This window comes from Cygnus atratus, chromosome 1 (genome assembly GCF_013377495.2).
Source record: "Cygnus atratus isolate AKBS03 ecotype Queensland, Australia chromosome 1, CAtr_DNAZoo_HiC_assembly, whole genome shotgun sequence".
Lineage (NCBI taxonomy): Eukaryota > Metazoa > Chordata > Aves > Anseriformes > Anatidae > Cygnus > Cygnus atratus.
The window spans coordinates 201151153-201176718 of record NC_066362.1 but is presented as its reverse complement, the minus strand read 5'-3'; the positions used below and the strand labels follow the sequence as shown (position 1 = coordinate 201176718).

Sequence of the window (25566 nt, the reverse complement as noted above, 5' to 3'; positions counted from 1 at the left end):
CGAGGGAAGTATCCACCTCCACACGCAACAGCCTTAAGGCTTGAGACGGGACCAGACTTTGAGAAGCAGCTAGGGTGTCCTGAACATCTCCACCAGCATGTTGGGGAAGTCTGCAGGAGGAATGGTCCAAGTAGGTGGGTTTAAGGCACCAGCTGCACCCTGCACCCACACATGGTTACAGCTGTTTTATTTGCACCAATTTGAGCCTCCAGCACCTCCACGTCACGCAGATAGCGCTTCTTCCTCCCTCCAACACCTCCATCTGCCACCAAGTGCCCACCATTGCAGCACCACCCTGCTAGGGAGGCCCCTGACTTACCCACTAACACGGTGATGACCTTATTGCTGGCGTACTGCTCGATTTCTCGCAGCCACTCGGGGAGGCATCGGAAGGACTCTTCGCAGGTGATGTCGTAGGTGAGTATCAAGGCGTTGGCACTGCGGTAGTAACTCTGCGTTATGGACCGGAACCGCTCCTGTCCTGCCGTGTCCCAGATCTGCAGCTTTTGGCACAACAAGGGGAGCAGGGAGAGGAGAAAAAAATAATCATTTTTAGTTTTTTTTACTTGGTAGAAGCACTGTTTTGACCTAAATACCTCCAGGGTACAACCACTGCTGTGAAAGCACTTAGCTCTTCTCCCCTTTGGCTTTCCATCCCCCAAGCTTTTTTGCTTGTTTGTTTCCATTTCTGCCTTTGCAGATTGAAATGCAAGGCACAAAGTCAGCTGGCATTGCTGCTGACTTCCCCGGCAAGCTGCAGGTCCGTCAGTGTTCATGGGCCTTGCAGCATCTCCCTCGGCCGGAGCTGCTGGCCTGGAATTACAGCGCAGGCACCGGAGGCAGAAGGTCTCCTCTCTCCTCCTTGCCCTGCAGTCCAACCCACAGCAAGGTTTGTCCCAGAAGGAATAAGGAAGCCACTCCTGTAGCTCCCAAAGTTAGTTATTTATCCCGAGATGGTGCACTGAAGGGTGGAAACCACGGGAGTGGACAAAGCTTGGGTTTGCAGCTGAAGGCTCATCCAAGGACTCCGACACGTTTCCTCTACAAAACTTCAGACATCCCGCCCAGCTGCTCGCCGCCTTCCTTCCTGATGTGTAGAAGTGACTGGCATGTCCCTAACTATAGCTAAGAGGTCATGAGCTTAACTGCTGTTTGGCAAACTCCCTGGGTCCAGAAAAAACAACATTCATTTCCCAATATGAAACAAACCCGTACCGTTTTTGTAACAACCATCTGACAGCTTTTGGTGGCTCATCAAAACCACAACTTTTCAAAACGCAGGCAAAGAAAAGCATCCAAAATGAAAACATTTCAGCATAAAAGAGCATTTCTCTGCTTCAGATTTTATTTTTTAAGCACCCCTCCCTGGAACTTAGTATGCGAAAGGCTGATTTCTAGCCAGAATCCTGTGTACTTTGGGAAGAAAAAGTTAAAAGTATTTGAGATTTTTTCCGTACATACAGCAGCCCATAATAGAGCAAGCCTTGTACTTGCCCAGTTCCAATGTCAAACTATGTCACCTACTCATCGTAAATATGTGAGCTTGAAACAAGAGCCCCCGTTAGCAGCCTTCGGATGTGGGATATGATTCTGAAAAGGTACATTTTTGCAGAGAAGGGAATTTGCTGCTGGCTCACAGCTCCTGGCACCTTTGAGTTTAATTTCTCAGCATAGCTGTGTTTAAATAGCTGAATACGGCACCTGCAGTTAGGGGCCACACAAAACCAGGGGTGACATTACTTGCACTCAAAATTCAGATAACAAACGAGTTCTGTTTAAAACAAACCAGCCTACAAGCTCCAGCAGACAGAAAAAACACAGATAATTTTGTTGCTGTTGTTGTGCAGCTATTTCCCAGGAAAAATATCTACCGGTTGGTCTGGTGGTTAACTCTAGTTAATAAACGCATTGCATTTATTGAAAAGATCTCTGACAGATTAAGACTTGGTGTGACCATGCTTTTCCACCGCTTTAATGTAACGGACTTTAAAATCAAAAGGGGGAGAGGGTTTGTAGCTGGCCAGGCCTGTGACTCTCCCTGCAAAAAACAGTCACCTGGATGTTAATTTTCTGGGAGCCATGCTTTCCTCTCCCCCGACACCTGCACGCACGTTTAGCTCTGAGCATATGGACACTTCCACCGAGTGCAGTAAGATCACAGGTGCATGCAGCAGAGCCTTGTGTTTGTAGCACTGAAGATGCTTATCTTTGACTGGCACTATAATTACTATCAAATTTGTGTAGCCTCTCAGTACACACATTGCACGTATTTTTGGTTTTGCTAGAAATGATCAGACATATTTAAAAAATGCAAAAGGCTGTCTCAGTTTATCTGTCAGCGAGCCTTAGTAGCCACTCACATCTGAAATGGCTTGCACACAACTCTCATGCTAGCAAGGCTCTCTCCTCTGACTTTCAAATGCAATTCTAAAGCTGGAAAGTATTTTTCCCAGAAATTCACACACACACACACGCACATATATATATATATATTTTTAAGTCTTAAAACCTTCTTGGTGAATGGCTCTGCTCCGACCCTGGATCCCAATGCCATGCAGGAGATGCTGCCCGGCACTGAAGCAGTCACAGCTTGGCTCTGCTCCATGAGCTGGTGCCTCGTTTGACTGAGATGTCATTTTTTCCCCTCTCAGCTCTGAGTCATCCCTGCTTTTCCCGCTTATTAAATGTTTACTCTCACTGGCGCTGCTTGCTCAGAAAGTTTCAGCTACAAGCTCAGTCCCCGCCTGCACTGATGCAAGAGGCAGAAAGGAATCATTTTGCCTTTCAGACTCTGTACGACGTGTTCAAACACCAAAATGTGTCCTACTAAGCTTCTTCCCACACTGCTGTCATTGTGGCTGAGCTCTGGTGACTCCAACTTACTCCTCTGGTGGGTGGTGGGAGTGGGCTTTGAACACCCCAAATGGTGCTCACAACCTTCTCTTAAGGAGTCTGCATCCTCAGTCCAAGCTGGTGATAAACAGGATCGAGTCATGGGAGCAAGGAAAGGACAGGTGTCTGAAGAGGATGGGAAAACCTTCCTCCAAGATCGCCTTTTTCCCTCTAAGAGAGTCTCAATACAGTGGGATTACACCAGGTATGTAACCGAAAAATGATCTCCACCTTCAGTGGAGTTCCACCAAACTATGCACTGACAGCACGGGAGCTATGTGTGATGCTCAGCACTTTCCTGCCTGCTGCTCTGTCCCACAGCAGCATGTCAAAGGTTAACTCAGTCCGTATCTGATGAAGGTATCTACATCTCCTGTCCTCCACCTGCTCAGGCTGCAAGGCCTTTTGGTCAAGGACCATCACTTGCCATAGCAAATGTACAGCTCCTCGTGCAGCAGGGTGACAGCCTCTTGATACGCTTTTAAAGTCTGATTTCCATCCAATTTTCTACTCAAAAAGCCTCTGCACTGAAACATGGGTGGAAAAAAATACAGGGCTGAAAATCTGCACAAGTCCACTGTTTCCATCCCGTCACTTGCACGTGCTTAAAAATGAGTCTCAATCCACCCAGCCACCGTCACACTGCTGCCACTCTCCCACCTGCTCATCACTAGATAAGATAAAGGCATCAAGGAAAAAAATGTTGTTTTTCACTTCAATACCCACAGGCTTAATGCAGGAAAAGTAATTCCAGGTGTCAGGGACCCTGGACACCTTGACATTGGAGGTTCATTCTCTTCTCCCAACTTTCAAATGCCACAATAGCTCTGGTGAAAGCTCTGCTAATGACTTAAGTGGTGCCAGCCAACGTCTCTGAGCACTGGAACTGAACCATGGATCCCATTAAGGCATTAACCTGGGCCCTGGTGTGTTTTGGCCCAGACAAACTAGCTCCCTGCCAAGCAATACCCAAGCCAGGTTCAGGAGGTAGCAAGGGACAAGGAGTTTCCCGGTGATGATTTGGTTGCAATCACCCTATCTTGGAAGCTGGAAGAGTCAATAGCGAGACACTGCCCTTCTTAGTTCAACCTTTTGACCAAAGCACCAGTATCGTAAACATCTCCACTTCTCTCAGGTCTGTAACTCAACAGAAGTGGGAAACAAGCCTTCGTTCTTCAGAACCGCACCAGCCCAGGAGCCAGCCATCTCAGGAGCTCACAGGAGAAAACCTTTATCAGGCACATCCGAGGGGGAACTCAACAGATTTCATCTTACCAGCAGAGCAGTAAATGGAAGCTGCATTGAAATGCTTCTTTGTGCTTCCTCAGCCCCTGCCAGGCACCATCTCAGTGCCTTCTAAGGAAGAACAGAGCTTTGCAAGATCTCAGAATCATAGAATGGTTTGGGTTGGAAGGGACTTTAAAGATCACCTAATTCCAACCCCCTGCCATGGGCAGGGACACCTCCCACCACAGCAGGTTGCTCAAAGCCACATCCAACCTGGCCTTGAACACCTCCAGGCATGGGGCATCTCCCCTTTCCATGCTGCTGATGGTGCATTTTCGAAGACATGACAGGCAGCCCTGGACCTTCCAGCAGCAGGCATGCTGCAGCAAGAAACCCAAACTACGGTGCCACCATACGAGTTTATATTGAAAACCATCAGGTTCCTACCTTTACTTTTTCACCGTTTATCTCCACGGTTTTAATCATAAAGTCAACTCCAATTGTGGCACCTTGGCCTGGTGGGAAAAGCCCCTGAAAGAAAACACAGTTTTGTTGAACAAGTTGTGTAGCAAGGCAAACTTCCTTCTGAGTGCCCATCCTTACTCTTTCCCATCCCTACTCCGCCCTTGCTCAATTCTCTGGACACTTAGAAGAACACTGAAAGGAATTACACTGAAAGATGTGCCTGCTTCCTCCACCACTCAAAGCAGGGGGGACAGACTCCAGGGCAGGCTCTGCACACTGACCCATCTCCACAGCATCCATCAGAAGAAGGCACAAAATCCACTGCCACCTCCTTGTTATGGGGAGCTAACCAAAACACCGCATTTCTCCAGTGCAAAGGTAACTGTAATTCAACCGCTAATGCTGTTGCAAGCAGCTGACTTGAAAGGTGGGAAAACAAACAGGAGGAGAAAAGGAGGATGTATAAAGGGAAAAAGGAGAGGGGAAAAACTCTCCTGCTTCTGTGCACTCAGAAAAGGCAGGGGAAGGGCAGGCTGGGTCCCTCTGACCCAATTCTCCATCACCTTGAAAGAGATGAGGAAAGGTCCTGCCACAGTGAGGAAAGGGATTCCCAGGGCATCCCCAGCAGCTCCTGAGTGGCCAGATCCTGCTCCCAGAGCACAGCCCGTGACTGGCAGTGCTCGATTTCGAGAAAGGAGCAACAGCCAACTGAACGAAAACAAGCAGAGCTTTCTGATTTCTGGTGTCCCAGCCTGCAAGGCCGTGTTGTTTTTGGGGCACATCCATCCCCTATAGCAGCAGCAGCGCTGCCAAAGTGCAGGCAGCAGTGGCGGCTGCAGACATCGTGGTTAACCCTTTGGGACTAACCAGCTTCATTGCCAGCAGCTGGTACAGGCAGAGAGCATGTTTAACATCGCTACAGTTTTAAAACTTGAACTGATGATTCCCAGTAGGGACTGCAACAACAGCAACAAAAGAAACATAACTTGCACTTTAGAGTACACCATGCAAACTCTTCTCTGAGTCCAAATCACAGACGCCTAGTCTTCTTCCTGCTGTTCTGTTACACAGAAGAAGGGAAAACAGTCCTCAAACCTTTGCATTTGATTCATTTTCCCTAATCAGGCAGACAGGGGCTCAGCTGGCCCCCACTGTTACTGCAAGCTTTTCAGGAGCCGGTGTACGTAAAGCCACAAATGCAGGGAGCACTGATTTTTCCCAGGCAATGCAACATCTCATTTTGCTGCCAGAATCACACTCCAGTGCTTCAAACCATTATTAAATGCCCCTGGTAACTCTTCAGGTGCAATCCCTGGTCTGATGTTTAACAGAAGACCCTGGGCTGACAGCCCAGGACCCAGATTATTTAATCATCTACTAATGGACAACATGAGAGAGAGCTTAGTACAGCAGCAGGCTGGTCCACCCTGGAGGGGTGGGATGAGACGGTCCATAGGAAATGCAACAGGAGGTCCTTATAAACCAGAACCCCAGCAAAGGCACACACAGCACTAGTTACTGATGCAGTGCTCACGCTGGTACATCACCACGGGTGATATGGACGCTGCAAGCATGGATAATAAAAGCCTGTGGAGTGGGGGTGCTGGTGGAGAGCTCCATGCTCCCACGCGATGCCCCACATCTGGCAGGTGCCCGACCTTACCTGCGTGAAGCGTCGGACCAAGCAGGTCTTCCCCACACCGGCGTTGCCGATTAAAACAATTTTGAAGAGGAAATCATAATCTTCCATACTCATTTACGCAGCTGCAAGAGAGAGAGGACATGAGACAGTGTGAACCAAGGCGGTGGCCAAAGCTGCGTCCCCCACGCTGAACGTCCAACTCTGCCGCAGGTCGGCTCTGATTTTTGACTCCCTCCCACTAGGGAAATGCCCTTTCATTCCCATTGAACTTTATTCCTCCAACTATCAGCACAAAGGTCTCCCTAGCATGCGTGTGGCTCCCCAGATAAGGGACAAGAGCCCTTCCCACCCCGCCCCAGTGGCAACACGCAGGCAGAGTCCACCTGGGCCAGCAACGTCAGCCGCTGCACGGCTGCGGCCAGTTTTTGGCTTTCATGCCGTCCCGCGAGTCATCGATGCTGCTTTTCAGCAGAGCAGGGACTGGGGAGGGCACAGGGGCAGAACAAACAGGGCAATTGGTTAAAAATAAAAGCAGCGGTGTTGGCTGTAAAGAAAAGTTCATTTGCTACAATATTAGTAGGGAGCGGGGGGTAACAGTTTGGCTGAAGTATATTAACACAGGACTTAAAAAAGAAGAAGAAATAATACATACTACCAATAATATTGCAATTATGATGATAATTTTTTTTATATATTTTGTGAGGATAGCTTGGTGCAAAAATATCAAACGGGAAGAGAAAACAGAGGAGGCTCAGGGGAACCCAGCACACACACATCCCTGTGCAACCCCCTTGCCAGGATGCACGGACTGGCTTTTTGGCAATGTGTCAGGACACAGGCAGCATTGCCTATATGGAGGAAGACCCGCCAGGCTTCCTTCAGTCCATAAAGCACAGGAAGGACCAAGCAGACCCATGCAACTTGCTGCAGCTGGGCAAGGAGCGAGGGATGCACCTCCGTCTCCAGAGCACCCAAGGGTGCTCCAGGCACTGTGGCCAGAGGAGGGGGTTGTAACCATCGAGACAGGCGGAAGAGATTCAGTCAGAGATTTGGGGCAGCCAGAAAAGCCCATGGTACTACGGGATGTATGCGGTTTTGTGATGGGACTCGGTAGGTCAGGTGGACGGTTGGACTTGATGATCTTGAAGGTCGTTTGCAACTGAGATGATTCCATGATTCTGATTCTATGACAGGGGAGCAGAAGGGCAGTGTCCCAGCTGTGTCAAAATAAATACAGATATTATAGCTGGTGTCAAAGACCTGTCCTCAGGACTGGTCTGGAGTAATGGCATAGGAGAGTAAAGAGACAGATCCACAAGCCATCAGTTGGGATGTCTGAGTACGGTACCTAACCTACCTGCACATACAGATTATGGATGAGGAGACAGAGCCAAAGCTGGGAAGCACAGAAGATGGAGGGTGGTAAGGAAAAAGCAAAAACAGGGGGAAAAAAAGTATTAGGGAACTGCCATCCTCAGCCAAGCCCCAGATTGCTCACAGAGTTGGCTCAACCCAACAGAGCACACCGAAACAGCTCTCCAAGCACCGCCTGATAGACCTGAAGGCAACAGAAGCGTAACACTGATGCAGCTGCTTGGTGTCTATGTGACCCCTGACCTCTCCAGGAGCCTTAAAAAAGGCTAACCTCACCAATCAGTGACTAATGACCTGCACCACGTTAGCAGGAGGTCAGGAGGGATGCAGCTGAGTCACTACAGGGATGCCTCACCGCTGAGCTGGAGCTACGGTCACCTGCACGCTGCCACCACACAGCAGCAGCTGGAGCAGCCCTGAGGATGCTCCAACCTCGCAGGACCTTAAAAGAGCAGGCTTTAAAAATGCTCTGGTCTGTTTTCTGGGACTGTTATGCTGTGTAATAGCTTTGGACTTCCGTGCCTGGCTTTCCCTGGACGATAAAGACAGTCTTAAGAACATGCTGATGATACTCATAATCAAGGATAAATGTTAATGCACGGCTTCAAGCTTTCAGACAAGCTAACATGAAGAAAAATGTGATCATCTACTAAAAGCTATTTCAAGACTAACGAGACTTGCTCAGCACTAGATAATTATCCCTGGGATTCTTCAAATCCCGGAGGGCATTGCTTCCCTGGAGCAATTTCATTTATATTACTTGTACCCTAAACAATCCAACATTCAAATTTATCTTCTCGGGAAGCTTAAAAATAAACTTCCTCTGCAGATCTTTGAGCTCAGAAACACTAAATGGCTCAGACATACCCTAGAGTTATGTCTGATCCCCTTCATTAGGCTCCAAGACTAATCATATGTGATAATGACCCCAAACTGGCACTGAAAGAGAAGCCAGGGACATAAAGCAAACGGTGCAATGATGAGATTAAATGCCAGAGCTAAAGCGACATAAAAAGGGTTCAGTGGAAGTGGGGGCACGGGAGGGGATGGGGGAAAGTAAAGGAGGGGTAATTTGGAGGGCGAGCGGGCAGCTGAAGCTGACCATCGCTGCCCTATCACCCCCATCCACAAAAACTCCTGTTCCTCCCTCGTGTGTGCCCACACCCGCAGCCACCAGGCAGGCAGCGCCGAACAGAAAGGCATTGCATCAGTTACCGTTACGAAATCGCCTCCTTCGCAACTCAGCCTTTCGGCCAAGTGACCTCTCCTGCTGACTCAGCCTCCCGCAGCCCTCCCGCTCCCCGGGGAAGATGTGTCTCAACCTCTGCCCGCTCTCCGCTCTCCTGCCGGGAACGCAGGTCTCGGCAATACATCATACATCACTTCTTTTTTTTTTTTAAAAGGATATTCTTTTCTTCCTTTTCTTTTCTTTTTTCTCCCTTTTTTCTTCTCTGTTTTTTTGTGCTTCTAGGCACAGGGCTCTGCCTTGCATCAGGACATTGCTTTAGGGCGCTGGGGCCACAGCTGCCTGTCCCACCCTTTGGCACAGACAAAACCCTGCAGCAAGGGCAGGGAACAGGATGCCCACCCATGCCTCAGCAACCCTTCACCACCAAAACATTTGTTTAAACCACCACTCTCATCAGAAACTGGGCCAGCTATGGCACAGAGACATGCCCTAGCTTGCGGCAGGACAGAAAACCAAGTTTCACAGCTGCTTTTCCCGGGGGCAGTTTGTACATTTCGCACCCCAGCCAAGCCCCAGCTGCTTGTGCCTGCCATGTGCTGCTCCCACCACTCGCAGGTCAGGCACAGATCTCAAAATGAAAGAGTTTTGCAGGGTTTTGTTTAACCAGGGTCACTGCTCTGCTCCGTTTCAGCACTCGGCCCCTCACGTGGATTTTGTGGGGCAGGAACAAGTGGCCAAGATGGGTGACTCGAAGCTGGGTGACCACCAGGCGAGGTGGTCCGCCCACGGCTCTGCAGCCTAGGAATGGCAGGACACTTTCCAGGCTCAGCTGATTGTACTGGGCAAGACGATGCTCCTGGTAAATATTTTTCAATATTTAATCCTAATTCAACCAGAAGGCTGTTGAGATCTATCCGTAACGAAAGCACACAGAAGGGATGGGTGCTTTCACCCCTTCTTCCCCCTCTGCAAGCTCCCACAAGCAAGCTCACAGGGAGACACACAGAAAAGGACGTGCAGAAGCCATGGGCTGCCTACCCTGTGCAGTGAGCACCGGTGGGATCCAGCAGTCCTTCCCCCTTCACCCAGAGCCTCAGTTATAGAAACTCTCCTGTAAGTGTGGTCAGCAGGACCTGGCCCTCTGCTTTACCTTGCTATGGGCTCTTCACTGCCTCTAAATGTGAAAGCACAGATGATGGAGGAGGGTGATACACCCCCGTCTGCTTCTGATCACCACGTGCCACAAGGCAAGGAGCTTATCTGCAGTGAAGACATGCTTTACAGAATACGATTTTCAGGCATGGTTTAGTTTATTCCCCAACATGACGTCCTCTCCCTGCATTTGTTCTATTCACCTATTAGTTCTCCCTGATCCACTTCAGTTTGCTTCACAGTGTTCACCATTGCCCTCTCTACCATCTGAACTATTTATCTTCTTTTCGCAGTGATTTTTCACCCATTACCTTGGACGGGCACAGGGGGTTCCTCATCTCTGACTGGCTTTGACCGTGCCATGCTCAATCTCTCTGAGGAACAAATAAGCGGCAAAAATATGAGGCTGAGGTTTAAAAACCATCTGGGAGACGCTAATGGCTTTAGAGTGATCAAGTTCTCCTTCAAATGGATGAAACTCCTACCCTGCCTGTCCCTCACCAGCTTTTTACTGGCGAGTCTTTGTAGTCCCTGCACAAAACACAAGTATGAATGAGGTTTTCAGTTAGTGAAGAAATCCCTGGCACTTTTCTCTCAACTCCTTTGCTTGAGGAAGAATTTCCACCTCTAGGCTTGACAAGAGCAGGCTCTAGGACGATGGTTTTGCCTCAGCTGTTTTGGCTCGTGGAGCCAAAAGTGAAGTGGGAGACTTCAAAAGAGCAAGCCTGTCTTGGTCAGCCACAAGGTGTGCCAACCCCTGCCTGCAACCTCTCCCTGAAGATCACCAGATAATGCACCCTCAGGAAACACGAACAGCCTTCATCTGAAGTCAAAAATCTTTTATGTCTTAGAGAATGTTTCAACACCTTTGTTTTAGAAAAGCAAAACAGAAATAACTTCTTGTTTCTTTATCCCCACAACATTTCAGTCCCTTCTGAGTTGCAGAGGCTGGTGAGTCCGCGGAGCCGCGGTTCCAGCTCTGTGGGGCCAGGTGACAACCAGAGCAGGGAGCACATTGCAGAGCATGGCATCGTCATCTCTCCCTACCAGTTCCACTCATGGATTTTCAGTTCCTGCAGCCTCAAGGAGTGTCAGAGACATGGGTATGTTCAGCAGTGGTCAGGGGACCCCTGTCTCCAAATCCGAGCAGGCTTAGTGCAGCCAGCTGATGCAGATCCACGCACGGTGTTTGGGTGTTTGGTCATGCACGGCTATCCACAGCCTAGGGTTCAATCCACACTGCAAGGGCTTCTCCCCGTTTAGGGATAAAGAGTGAAACTGAGGCACTAAATTAAGCCAGGCACCGCACTAATATGCACCCCAGCCTTACCCCACCTCACATCCTCACAACACACATTTACCAGCTACTTCGATTAGACGCAGAGGAGAATCTGCAGCCTCTTCCACCTGCTGTATCTATCTGGTAGGTCAGGGTGGGTTTTGATGTATTTACACAACTCAAAGAAGAAAGATTTTCTGCTCTTCATCATCCAACAGCTATAAACAAAAATAAATTTACCTAAACAACTGAAGTTCAAACAGTAGCTGTTTTGTATACAGATATTACGTTGAAGGCACATGCCGTATGACCCAGAAAATTCATCACTAAGGCTAAGATTTCAAGCAGAAAATTATTCCTTGCAGGCCAGAAAATTGCAGGGGACTCAGCTCTGGACATGCTACTGTATTACATAAGGCAGGATAAAGTATTTTCATTTCCAGAGCACCTGCCAACCCAAGCAGCATGTGCCTGCCAAGCATGAGCCCAGCTCATGCCCCTCTGAGAAGCAGCAGCCTGGATTTCCTCCCACCCCCCTGCCCAACTTCCTCACTCCTTCTTTCCACAAGGTTTAATTTTTTTCCACCCAAACAGGAAGAATTAAGAGAGACTTCATCCCCATTAAAACCTGGATCAGCACAGCCCTACTCTGTGCTCTCTCTGTAGAGGCAAAGCCGGGGCAGGTGGGATCCATGCTCTCATTTAGGTAGGATATTAAAACTCCAGGGCTGTTTTTCCAAAACAGAAAAAGATTTATCGCTTACACATAGGGCTGCACGGTCTGGCATTTCTAATCTCCTCCCATCACACTTTCTGTTCCAGGGGAGCAGGGGAGCAGCATGCAGCTGCCTGCACGCTGGCAACCCTAAAGGTGTCTCCTCATCGAGGCTAGTCCCTCGCAGGAAGGGAGGAGGTTTCAAATGCAGAAATGCTGTACTTTTAAGTGCGATTTCCCATGCAGAAACACAGATGAATTTAGTCCATGAGCCACCTACTACACCCAACACCTCCAGGGTGCGTGGGGCTTACAGTGCGCTCACACCACCACTGACAAATTCAGGGTCAATAAGTCCATCTCGCCCTTACAGGAGGCACTGAGCTACCATAAAAGCAGTGCAGGGACATGGTGGGGCTGCCCCACATGCTGCACCCTCATCAGCATTGGCTGACATCTGCTAGTCATCCAGAAGTCTAGACAAATATTGGGAAAAAAAAATCGGCAAATTGCATCCAAGGTTTCCAGCTGGAAAAAGCAGTGCATTGTGAAAACCTCAGCCCTACCCAAAAAAATTATTTGGAGAGATTCCTGCCCTTAAGCCTTTGCTCAGGATATTTCTTTTGCAGAAACAAAGTGAGATAAGTGGCTAGTTCTTGTGTCTCACAGAGATGTTTCTATACATAATAGAAAAGCTAAAGCTGAGGGGCTTGCATCAATGACTGCACAGAGCACACAGGCTTTCCCCTTACCTCTTTTGCCACCAGGTAAAACTTGCAGCTCACTGAACTACTTCAGTCAGGTCATGTTCCTTCTCCATAAGCTTCTCCATTTACCAGCAGGTAAATCCAGCACCAATATCATTCATTCCCACAAACCCATTTCTAACGCTCTTCAGCACTGGGAATGGCCACGGAGGTGCAAGATACCACACACTAAGTTACATTCCATCAAATATATTTGAGGACTGAACTGTTAACCAATGATGATGTTACTCACATAGATAGATGAACTATCTAATTTCTGCATTACTTAGGAAAAATCTCACAAGCACATTACCTGAAAAATAACAAACAGAAAATCCATTTCTTTAGGACTGAAAAAAAAAATGCTGACGTGCACATCCACCATTCCAGATACCAAGCTGTATACTGCACAGCAACACATTTTTGCATGGAAGAGGTTAAAGAATCAACCAGCACAGCAGACAAGCTGACTTCCAAGTGTGGAAAACTGTACTGCCAGAAATACAGCCAAAAATGCTGCTTTATCCACTCAAAAACAACAGCCTTTTCCCAAAGGCAAAAAAAATACAAAATGATTTTTTTTTTTAAACTACAGCCAAGCATTAACTGGAATGTGCCTCGCATGGAAAAGCCAGAAAAGTTTTGTATGTCCAGCTTGCTGCAACTGGGAGCTGTATTTTAAGCAGATGCCCCTCACCACAGGTGAACCAAAGGGAGACGCAGCAACACCAGCTACATGTGGCAATGCCAAAGGAGGAATGATTCATCTTTGATGCAGAAGAAAAGTTTGTGTGTGTCAACTGGGTAAAATGCAAAGAAGTCTAATGATGTGTTAGTTTGTGGGGTTGGCATGGTTTCAGTGGTGTCGCGGTTGTACGTGGAGATATCTTGGCACTGGGTGACAGGGTTCTGATAAACATTTGCTAGATTAGACTGCTTGACACCACCATTTTTGATAAGATAAGGGAAAAGCTATCATAAATATAGGATTTGGATATTTACCAGAACATCACGACTCAAATGAGGTTACAAATGCGGAAGTAGCATAACCGTATGTCATTAACCAATGACATAAGTCTCATAAATGTACCGTGAAATATGAATGTGTACAATAGATGTTTTGTGTTATAAAGGCTTGTCCAAGAAAACTTTCTTGAGTTTTAGCTATAATGATGTATCTTACTGCTGTTGATCACTGGGTTTTGTTTGTGTCAAAGACCATGGTATGATTTTTATTTTTCCAAAAAAATGCTAATAAGGTTTTGTTTTGTAAGAATGTTTTTTAGTTAAAAAAAGGGGAGTTATTTCCACCTCTTGCTTTCTGCTCAAGTCAACTTGTGATTTACTGGCATTTACATCACTTCATCAAACTTAGCAGAAGTAACAAGGAATTAAAAGTCATCTAATCTTGCTTTCATGTGGCTGAGATCAGTGTCCGCAGGGCTGTGCACCCTGTGGCACCCAGGCACCCTGTGGCCTGGGCTGTGGGGTCCACGTGGCACTGAGCTCCTGTGCAGTGCTGTTCCATGCTGTGCTATTTCATGCCATGTTACTGGTGAGGACACGCTGGGCCAGCACAATGGCATCCCACAGTTTCAGGTCTTCCATAGACCTACTGGCAATGCTTTGCCTAATGCAGCCCATTTCCCCAGCCTGTCAAGGTTCCTCTGGGAGGTAGCACAACCCTCTGTCAGCCACTCATCCCAGTTTTGTGTCATTTGCAAACTTTTTCAGGGCACACTTTGCCCCATCATCCAGATCATTAATGAGGATGTTGAACAGAACTAGATCCAGTACCGACCCCTTAGATACTCCACTTGTCACAGGCCTCAAACTAGACTTTGCCCCACTGATGCTACCCTCTAGGCTTGGCCATCCAGCCAGTTTTCAATCCCCCAAGCTGTCTGCCCATCCAGCCCATACATCAACAGCTTGTCTATGAGGATCTAATGGGGCACAATTTCAAAGACCCTACTGAAGTCTATGCAGACAATATCCACTGCTCCCCCATCACCTACCAGGCCAGTTATTTCATCACAGAAACTTATCAAGTTGATCAAGCATGACTTCCACCTGGTGAATCCATGTTGACTAATACTGATAATTTTCTTGTCCTACATGTGCCACATGTGCTTGGAAATGGTTTCTAGCATTAGTGCTCCATCACTTTCCCAAGGATCAAGGTGAGGCTGACCAGCCTGTAGTTTCTTGGCTCCTCATTCTTGCCTTTCCTGAAGGTAGAAATGATGTTTCTATTTCTCCTGTCCTCAGGCACTTCTCCAAGTCACCACAATCAACCAAAGATTATTGAGTAGCCTTGCAATGACATCTGCCAGCTCCCTGAGCACTCTTGGGTGCATCCCATCAGGATCCATGGACTTCTGTATGTCCACTTTGCTTACTATATTCCCTGCCTTGATCCTCTTCCACTAAGGGTACATAGTCCTTACTCTAGACTTTCTCCTGGTCTGCCGGAAGGTGGTCCCACTAGTAAAGACTGAGGCAAAAACAGAAAAAAGGCATTCAGAAGCTCAACTCACATTTGGTTTTGTCATTAGTAGAAAAAAAAAAAAAGGCTTTGTATACAGAGGAGGTGAAACTACTTTGGAAATAAGTACTGAACATAGAATCACAGAATCATAGAATATCCTGAGTTGGAAGGGACCCACAAGGATCATCGAGTCCCACCCCTGGCTCCACTGGATCAATCAAAAATAAAGCCATATGTCTCAGAGCATTGTCCAAACACTTCTTGAACTCCAGCAGGCTCGGTGCCATGACCACTGCCTTGGGGAGCCTGTCCCAGTGCCCAACCACCCTCTCGGTGCAGAACCTTTCCCTAACACCCATCCTGACCCCCCCCTGTCCCAGCTCCATGTCGTTCCCTCGGGTCCTGTCGCTGTCTCCAGAGAGCAGAGCTCAGCGCCTGTCCCTCCGCCCCCCTCGTGAGGGAGCCGCAGGCCGCCATGAGGCCTCCCCTCAGTCTGCCCTGCTCTGGGCTGAGCAAACCAAGGGACCTCAGCCGCTCCTCATAAGTCTTCCCCTCTAGACCCTTCCCCATCTTTGTAGCCCTACTTTGGACACTCTCTAACAGTTTTATGTCCTTTTTATACTGTGGCACTGAAAACTGCACACAGTACTTAAGGTGAAGACACAACAGCACAGCCTCAAGGAGGACAATCCCTCCCTTGACCACCTAGCAATGCTGTGCCTGAGGCACCCCACGGTACAGCTGGCCCTTTTGGCTGTCAGGGCACACTGCTGGCTCACGTTCAACTTGCTGGCAACCAGAACCCCCAGCTCCCTTTCTATGGGGCTGCTCTCCAGCCTCTCATACCCTACTCTGTACGTACAGTCAGCATTGCCCCTTCCCAGGTGCAGAATCCAGCACTTGCTCTTGTCAAACTTCATGCAGCTAGTGATTGCCCAGCCCTCTAGACTGTCAAGATCTGTCTGCAAGGACTCTCCACCCATGTTTGAGGGCTTCACAACTTGAGCCCAAGTAACGGCACAGACAGCAAATCACGTACTTATGGCAAACAAGGGTCTTCCAACAGTACAAGCACCTATGGTGAGAAATGGAGATGACAGGGTGGTCGGACATAGGGGCTGCAGGCCCAGGATGATGTTGTGAGAACACTCCTCACCTGCTTCAACACCAAGTCACTGCTCACACAAAATAATCGCTGAGCAATGAGGAACACAAGGTGCTGCAAAACTTTCAGGCATGTCACCACAACCAAAAATGGGTAGAAATAAAGTATTTACACTGCTTACACAGTGACTAGGCCCCCAAGGCGATGTGTCTGTGGACCAGACTGACAACTACGTGCCACAGAGATGTCCACCTCAGGGTGGCAACAGGACCTTTATCTCTACTGAGAGTGAGCTCCACCAAACCTCTGCTAATGGGAATGAAGCAACAGTTCAGCAACACTCACAGCAAGATCACAGAATCACAGAATGGTTTGGGTTGGAAGGGACCTTAAAGCCCATCCAGTTCTAACCTCCTGCTATGGGCAGGGACACCTCCCACTAAACCAGGCTGCTCAAAGCCCCATCCAGCCTGGCCTTGAACACCTCCAGGGATGGAGCATCCACAGCTTCTCTGGGTGCCTCACCACCCATTTTGGTGATGTGGCATCACTAAAAGGCTTTGGTAACAAAAAGAGAAATTCAGACTTATGATGAGGCAATAATTAATGTGGGTGAATGGTAAAGGATCTTTGCCTATTTGAAGCAACCAAAAAGCTAACTGATATATTAAGATGAAAGTTTGCTGCTTGTTCAAAATGGACAACAGTATCCACAAATATATATATATATAGGCTTCTGGATTGGTGGCTTGGGGCAGATATATCAGACTTACAAGCAACATTTCCAAAATATAACAATAAATCAGCAATACCAGCAGTAAAGGGAAAAATTGATAAGCAAGATGAAAATCATTCTTGACATCATACTTCCTCCATTAAGTTGATCTTATTAATATTCAATCAGATACACCTCCTGAGGAACAGACACAGTACCTGTTAATCATCTCTGCCAGGTTCAGTCTGCCTCCTGTTTCACCAAATTTCCAAAGAGAAGATGCATGCCCTTCCACTACAGGTACATGCACTTGTGCTAGTTCTCTTAAAACAGTAAGAATCAAAGCCAAGACTGCAAAAAACAAGACACTGCAGCTGTAAGGTGCATGTACTGTAGAAACTGATGGATGGATGAAAGGAAGGAAGGAAGGAAGGAAGGAATCACATCCTTCTTAAGGAAGGAAGGAAGGAAGGAAGGAAGGAAGGAAGGAATCACATCCTTCTTAAGGAAGGAAGGAAGGAAGGAATCACATCCTTCTTAAGGAAGGAATCACATCCTTCTTATTTGGACAGACAATGTTTCAATGAGGATCTCAACCCCTAAATAGCACCTCTCATATGTTTTAAATCACAGTCTGAAACACAGTAACGAAGTCTTCCCAAGACAATTGAAGAAGTTTTTTTCCAGGAAGAAACACAAAATTATTAGGGCAATTATTAGCAGCGTGCAGGTAAGTTGCTTTAAGTGGGTCATCTGCATATGGATTTTATGAGGCAGCATCTCCTTGAGAACAAAGGGAGAGGCTAGCATCCCCAGGGCTATGTGCTGCTCTGCTGCTGCCTTGGCACATGGCCTCAGGCAGGCCATTTATCTGCCCAGCACTTCCATGTACCCAGAGGTAGGAGAGAACAAGGCAATTACAAAAGGGATTTCAGAAAGCAGTAGCATTTGCCACTTTGCAGTGCTTTACCTTGAAGATGCAAGAGTCTCAGATGAGGTGTAAGAGCAGACAAGTCAAAAGGCACTTAAAAATAAACCGGCTGTGTTCGTTTCTGTCTCGTTTGTCCCAGCCCTCAGCATCTGTACAGTGCTAAGAGAAACCTCCTGAGTGCCATTGCCCAGCAAAGAGCAATTCGAGAGTACAGCCTATTACTGCAGAGCAGGGTTGTTAAAGAAGTTTTATTTTGTTTTGTGTTTAACAAACACTTGCATGAGGATACGAAGCAGTGATGTTGTTTCAAGCAGAGGCTTCTTTCTCAGCCACACACTCGTCACAAGCCAGCCACTCTGTGCATTACGCATCTGTGTAACCATAATGGGAAAGGTGGCAACTTGCAGCAGTGAGTTTGTCTTTAAGGAATTCTGCCTTTGTTATGCATTTTAAAGGAAGAATTCTCTTCCAGAAATTAATACTTTTTGAAAATGAAGTGATGAAGGAGTACCATAAAACAGAGTTAAGAGCTACAGACCCCTGTGAAGATGGCAGAGGAAATGCCATAGCATCAGCTAACAGAGACAATTCATCAAATCCTATTATTTCCATACAGAAAGTACCTTTTACCTGTAGCATCATATATGCTTATGCGTTGGAAGACGCAGAAGGGCACACACATACATTTCTGCCTCATAACAAAACCACGCCACCAGTACAAGTGTTTTCCCCTCTAAAAAATGTTGTCATTTGACAGCAAACCTTCAGCTGAGCTGACAGGGAATATGCAGGCAGCTGCACTTCTGCAAGAAAAGGCTCCAGAACATTTTTAACTGCAGGAATCTGCCAGAGCAGCAGATGTTTCATGAAAACAAATTGTTCAGAGGGGGAAGAAAGGGGAAATAACAGAGAGACTTGGGTGTAGCTTCATGACTGGTTTAAGTTGATCTAAGCCCTGCTGCCTCCAAGGGAAGGTCCCCAGCTATTCCCAGCCCTGCCAGCTGGGACCCACTCCAGATGGGAAAGAATTTGGGGATGGGAGAGCAGAATTAGATTTTAGTTGGCTCAGACCTCGGATGTAGATGACTGCAGGGCCCCAGATGCAGGGGAGGCAGCAGGAGCCTGGGACAAAGGACAGGCAGCAGTTCCTGCTAGCCCACATAGCCTGAAGCAAAGTGCAAAACTGCACCTTTTGTGAAAACCCAAAAAGCTCGGCTAGAAGAAGTGCAATCCTGCATGTGTATGCATAGCAATGCAGGTAAAACATGCTTCCCACATGGGAAGTCATAGAATCAGAGTCATTTAGGTTGGAAAAAACCTTCAGGATCATCAAGTCCAACCATCAACCTGCCATATTGAGTCCCATCACTAAACTATGTCCCTTAGCACCATGTCCACACGTCTTCTTAAATACCTCCAGAGATGGGGACTCCACCACTTCTCTGGGCAGCCTGTTCCAATGCCTGAAGTAATGGCAGGTTATGAACTATTGCATCTATTCATCATTTCATGGTTTGTTGCAGATTAACAACAAAGCCTGCCCCAAATTTACTTGCAGGAATACAGTTTCGTTTTTAGTGGAGCAGCTCCCTGCTGAAACAGGGGGAACAAAACAGGACTGATGCCACAAAACCATCCCAACTCTGCACGTGCTGGCCATACAGGCACCTCCCAGAATTTCATTTCTATAGAAAAGTATTTTTATCATCACTAATATGTCTGTAATGGCAATTTCTCACCATGATGGCTCCTGGGTAAGGCCTTTATTAGGATACCATAGGTTTCTCCACAGAGTAAGGCATGGACTTTATCATGTTGAAGGTCTTTTCCAGCCTAGACTACAATTCTGTACTCATGTTCTGGCAAAATTTTAGCTCACGTGCTAACACGTGGCCAACTTTCAATTCCCCTTAAGGTTGGTTAAAGTACTTTTCACATGTCCTAAACCACTGCCAAAGTACAGTTTTCCATCTAGGGTGGTTGGCTACAATTCAGGAGTCCGTGTGGGTTAAAATTGACACTAAAAGAAATCCTCAAAAGCAAAAAAACAGCTCTTGGTGGAAGGTTTCTGCTCAAGGTCTCCTACCTCTGCAGAGACATTACTCAAATAGCTTACCTAAAGGCCTGAAATCTGTGGGCGGATGACGGGGGGGGGAGTGTTCCAGAGGCACGGTCCTTTAGATTTATTATTTAGAGCTGGTGCAGCAAGTGGTACCTTGAGGCCCACAAAAAAAAAGCTTCGCATATGCATGATGTGCATGCACACATTAGATTACAGCGCTGGTCACAGCGGTCTCTAGCCTGCATAAATCACGTCTTCACCTCTGCTCACCTCTGCTCCCAGCTCAGCTTCTCCATGTCTCCAGCCACCCAGGTTAATAAATTATTGCAGAGATTTGCTGATAGAGATTTGCATTTGTAGAGAACAAGAAGGAGCAACTGCAGCTTCTGCAGCACCGATATTCACCCTTCTGATGCTGTCCACATACAACAGCCCTATGACACAGCCCAAGATCTTCCAAAGAACGGCACACGCACACCCTTTGCTCAGAAATATATTCCTATCACACACATAATCTCTCAGGGCTTTTCCAATATAGACATTGCTGGGCTACACATAAAAATTCAGAACTTGTCCTTTACTAATCCTGATCTGGCAGCGGCTGACTTTTGACCTCTTCAGGGCTACTATTAGGAAGTAGGAAATTATTTCCTTTTGTTTACCTAGAGCAAACAGTAGCCAGCCCTCCTTAGGCACCGATGCCCACACAACGCATGCAGCCTGGGAAGTGCTTGCTGTCACCCAGCTACAGAAGTCGCACGCACACAGGTTCGTGGTCGTGGAGAAGCTGGATGGCATGTCAGCTCTGTATTTGTGACCACTTATTTTTATTCCTTAGCAACAGAGCTGCTCTCAGTTTTCTTTTCTCTTTTTTTTTTTTTTTTAGTGTTGAATCTATATTTGGCACCCTGGGGAAAGTTCTGAGCAGAAGATAGCAATTTTTAAAAGAGAGGATAAATGCTGGCACTCGAGCCTGCTGGCAGTAACAGCAGCCCTAGGCTTTAGGTTCACGTGAAGTGCTCAGAACTGGAGCCAGTGGATCCAAGGTCCAAACCTTGCATGGATTTCAGTGGCAGCAGGACTAGGCACCGAATGCTGTGCGTGTCCATTCACTTTTTATATTTTCAAAAACCTTTCCCTGGCATAAGAATGGGAAGAGATTTATTGGGTCATGAATTCTCTCTCCGATCTGTTTGTAACACACATAAACCAGCATCCCCGAGGCTTAGGTCTCTGAACCTCACCATTGTTCATCAGCATTCTTAGGTCCCATGGTGGTTTTTGTCCTGCAGCAGCCAGGACACTGTTAAGAATACCAGAGTGTCAGGAAAGAGCAAAAAAAATGATGCTTCAGTACAAAATGGTAGTTCTGAACTAAGACACTGTTCTTAACATGAATCATGGAAATATCAATAACCCCTGGCTCACTCAGGCTCCCAAGCAAACGTGCAAATTAAATCCTGCCTAATCTACATGAGAAAAACAAATAACACCTGATATTTCCCAACTCTGCTGGCAACATGGCCCTTAAAAAAAAAAAAAAAAGATTTAATCATAGGAAGGATAGAGAAATCACATGGCTCTGCAGTTTCATTGGTTGTCATGGCAAAAGAAAATCCCCGACTCTCCAACTTGTGTGTTTTGGAGGAGAGGAGACAACAGAAATGCCTTTTTTCATGGCTTGAAGGGAATGTTTTCCTAATAATTGCTCGCGAACTCGAGACATTCAGTGAACCCTCCACCACCAGCAATGCACACATTTCATCAGAGCAGATTTGCTGAATAGAGGCAGGAGCTAATTTGGCTGTAACTTCAGGAGCAGGCCCCCAGAGAGCCGGCTCCTACCAGCCGTGCTCGCTGCCTTTTGTTCTTGGGCTGCACGCTACAAGCCTGGGAAGCGCAGGATGCCCACACAGGAGCTTTACGTCACCGATTTCACCACCACGGCTTCTTCTGCTGGTTTTATTTGCAGCCCTTCCCCTCCTGCAAGCCTTCCTCTGCACTCCCAGGCTCTGGCTCTTTTGTCTGGAAGGAATAACAGGACCCTAAGGAATCATGTTTGTTATAAGCTGCTGGAAGCGATGCTCCTCTGTGGGTTAGGCTTTTTTCTGCCACATTTCCCACCCCCATCCGCCAGGATTGCAAAAGTTGCACAACTGCACACTGGAAAGCAGTCCATTCTCTAATGAAAACCTCAATCGCCTGCGCTTAAACTCTCCGAAAAGCAGCTGGGGTACAAAACTGCAGCATCGCACTCAAACTCACTGCGTACATACACTGAGGGCCACATTCAAGCGAAGCGATGGGCATCGGGGGGTTGTTTGCCCTGTGGATCCTTCACCGCTACAACAAACCACACCGGGTTGTGCTGAGCTGTGATCAGGGGTGCCCTAGCAAATTAGCTCAAGGCAATGGGGTCTAGAAGGGTAACTAGTTTGGATCCTTCGTCTTTTATATATGTGGCAAAAGGAAGGAGTTTCCTCATTTTCCTTCTCCCTGACCAAAGACAGGCTGTGCTTGCAGGGCTGCAGATCAAACCCTGCAGCATGAACGTACAAAAAAAAAGCTCACTTTGCATCCAGGATGGGATAAACAGATTTCCACAATAACTTTTCAGCTCAGAAACACTGAATTGTGTCACAAAAGACTCACACATTAACCCTTACCCACACCACAGTGCTGCAATTTTGAGGTTGCTGGAGTTATTGGAATTACAGCCACAACACACAACAAGGAGACTCAGCTCTTTCAGCCAGAAAATAAGCCAAAAGCACAGACAACAGGGCTTTCTAGGCCAGGGAGCTGCAGCCCGTGGAGAGGAGCCCACGCAGGAGCAGGGGGTCTGGGGGGAGCTGCCGCCCGTGGGGGACCCGTGCTGGAGCCGTTTGCTCCTGGGGGATGGACCCCGTGGTACGGAGCCATGTGGGAGCAGTTCTTGAAGAGCTGCGGCCTGTGCGCAGCCCCCGCAGGCTCAGTTCGGGAAGGACGGCATCCCGTGGGAGGGACCCCACGTGGAGCAGGGGCAGAGAGTGACCGTGAAGGAGCGGCGGAGATGAAGCGTCAGGGACTGACCGCAGCCCCCATTCCCTGTTCCCCTGCACCACTCAGGGGGAGGAGGTGGAAGAGGGTGGATGGGAGGAAGGTGTTCGTAGTTTGCTTTTAGTTCTCACTGCCCTAGTCTGTTAGTAATAGGCACTAAATTTTATTAATCTACCTTATGCTGAGTTTGTTTTGCCTGTGACAGTAACTGGTGAGCAATCTCCCTGTCCTCATCTCAGCCATGGAGCCCTTTTCTATTGTGTTTTCTCCCCCTCTTCCTTTGGGGATGTGGAGTGGGAGAGCGGTGTGCTGGTGCTCAGCTGCCCTGTGGTGTGAAACCACCACAGAGGGCTGCTGCCCTCCGGCCATTTGGGGTGCAGAGCTTTCCTGAACTGCTGTGTGAGGGGGTGGATGCTGGGAGGGACTGGCAAAGAACAAAACACAGGCCAAAGGGGAATTAAAGGTAGGCTGAGAAGAAAAAAGGAAAACAAAGAAAACCAAAAGCAAGTGAAAAGAGTTGTCTGTAAGTTGCTGCGTTGGCGGGGGCTGACACTGGGACATCACACAATTTTAGTCCTTTAAGGATGTTGCAGAGCAAATGTTTTTAATCCTGGCTAGGAGACTTTGTCCTGAGGCTAATGCCAACTATTTACACTTAGGAGCTCAAGGTCTTGACACGCAATCCTGAAAGAAAAGCGTGTTTAAGTAAGTCACAGAAAAAAGGCTGCCATTATCAGCTACTTAAATACATATATACTTTGACATTTTTCTTTAGGATATGGCTTGTCAGAGGAAATGGCATGAGACAGACAGACTGTGCTTGTGCCTTTGTATGGGTATGTAACATCTCACATTGATTCCTTCTTTGCAGTTCCCTAACTTGATACGGAATTATTTGGACTGCCACCATTTGTTCCTTAACAGAACGGGCTGTCTACTCAATAACAATATTTGTAACTCAAAGCTGAACATAAGGCATTTTCATTTAACAAAACACAGTTTTCCCTCTTAACGTTTCAATTTGCCATTTAATTCCGCGAAACAGAAGGGCAGCCTTGCTGTCCCCAGCCCGCTCCCACGCAGTGTCAGGCCATGCACAAGTGCCAGCTCGTGCTGCAGAACAAGCTGCCATGAGCTGTGGACAGCTTTCACGTCTGATACAGCATCCCTGAAGCAAGAGAAAGAACTGCTCTGGAAGCATTGCCCTGAAGTGGCACTGTAAGACCAAATTCACCTGCTCCACAAAGCTCTGTTTAAGGGACTTTTCCAGAAGTATCACCTTAAAACTTAACTTTGAAAGCAGATTTACAAAGTCAGTGTTATTTTCCCCAACTTCTCTCTCTCGATTATCAGACAGTTTGCAAAGATTGCACAAATTTATTGTGGTGAGACAATTCTAGAAAAACAAGCAAATTCCAGCTTTGAAACACCTTTTCAAACTCCTCTGCTTTTCCTTTTTCTAGCTTCTCTCCAAGGGATGACCCTAAATGCCAACTATTTTAATGACTGACGTCTTTACCACTAATGTGCACTGTAGCTCCCTTTTCGCACAAACACTTCGGAGTCTCTGCAACAGTCACCTGCAGAACAACTGAAATGTAGTCAGCTTGAAGAACTGGATACAGGCATGATAAAAAGCAAAAGTAAGCAGTAACAGAGATTGAAAATTGTGTTCATCAAGTCTGGGGTATTTGCTTAGCTGGCAGTACCCAGAATTGCTAGAAATTATGGTTAAAAGAAACATGTTTTAACTCTAAGTTTACAAGGGGAAAAAAAAAAGTGGTGGAAAGAAACTGTAAGGCAGTTTTGGTTATAGTTATAAAAAAAAAAAAGTTTCAGGGTGTAAAGACAGGATCTTGGATAAAGATGCCTCACAGAGGCTGCTGGAGCACCGCAAGCTTGGCTGGCACCTCTATGGAGAGGTGCATCAGCACCTGGTGCAGCATGGCCAAAGCAGGAGAAATGCAGCCAGGAGGGGACAGTGGCAAGGACAAAGTAGTAAAACGTGTCCCTAATCCCCAACAGACACAACCAGATACCTGCAGAGACAAGGTCAAGAGCCTTAGGGTCACCTCTGCCAAAAGTCAGAAAACACTCCATTTTTAAAATTACAAAGGCCATGTGTATTCTGGTGAAACTGCGCATCAGATCCAGGAATCTGAATTCAACTGAGCATAAAACGGGTTAGAGTAGAAATCTCAATGCCAATCCGAACAGGAGTCGCCACTTCCCACAACTGAGCCGTGCATCTGTAATAAACCACGCTCTTGTAAATTCCAAATAGGCTTTCGGTTTGCTGTCAAAAGCACAAAACAGCCCAAGGCAATCGTGGAAATTTAGGCATTAAGTGTCAAGTATCCCGTTTGTGGCGCAACACAAGCAGACAGGTTTAAGCACCATTTTGTCATCAAGATGTAGGCTGGCTTGTGGCAAAAACAAATGCTCCGCATCAAAAAGAAAAAAAAGAAAAAAAAAGTCTTTTTGTAGCCTTTGGAGTGAAGAACTTCATCTCCAGTGAAGAAATCCGGGTTTTCACTGCGTG

General features: G+C 47.3%; 1 protein-coding gene across 4 annotated transcripts in view; it reads right to left on the bottom strand.

The window, feature by feature from the left end:
* Positions 1-25566, bottom strand: part of RAB30 (RAB30, member RAS oncogene family) — a 46939-nt gene that overhangs the window by 7724 nt on the left and 13649 nt on the right. For 2 of the 4 annotated variants that reach the window (XM_035571206.2, XM_035571207.2), the window contains exons 2-4: positions 6248-6348; positions 4567-4650; positions 320-503 (exon numbers count right to left, since the gene is read on the bottom strand). In XM_035571206.2, coding sequence (XP_035427099.1) covers positions 320-503; positions 4567-4650; positions 6248-6340 — 361 coding nt within the window. In that variant the 5' untranslated portion in view covers positions 6341-6348. Of the gene's footprint in view, positions 1-319; positions 504-596; positions 1115-4566; positions 4651-6247; positions 6349-25566 lie in introns of those variants that run through there. The other 2 variants (XM_035571208.2, XM_035571205.2) reach the window with 2 other exon arrangements.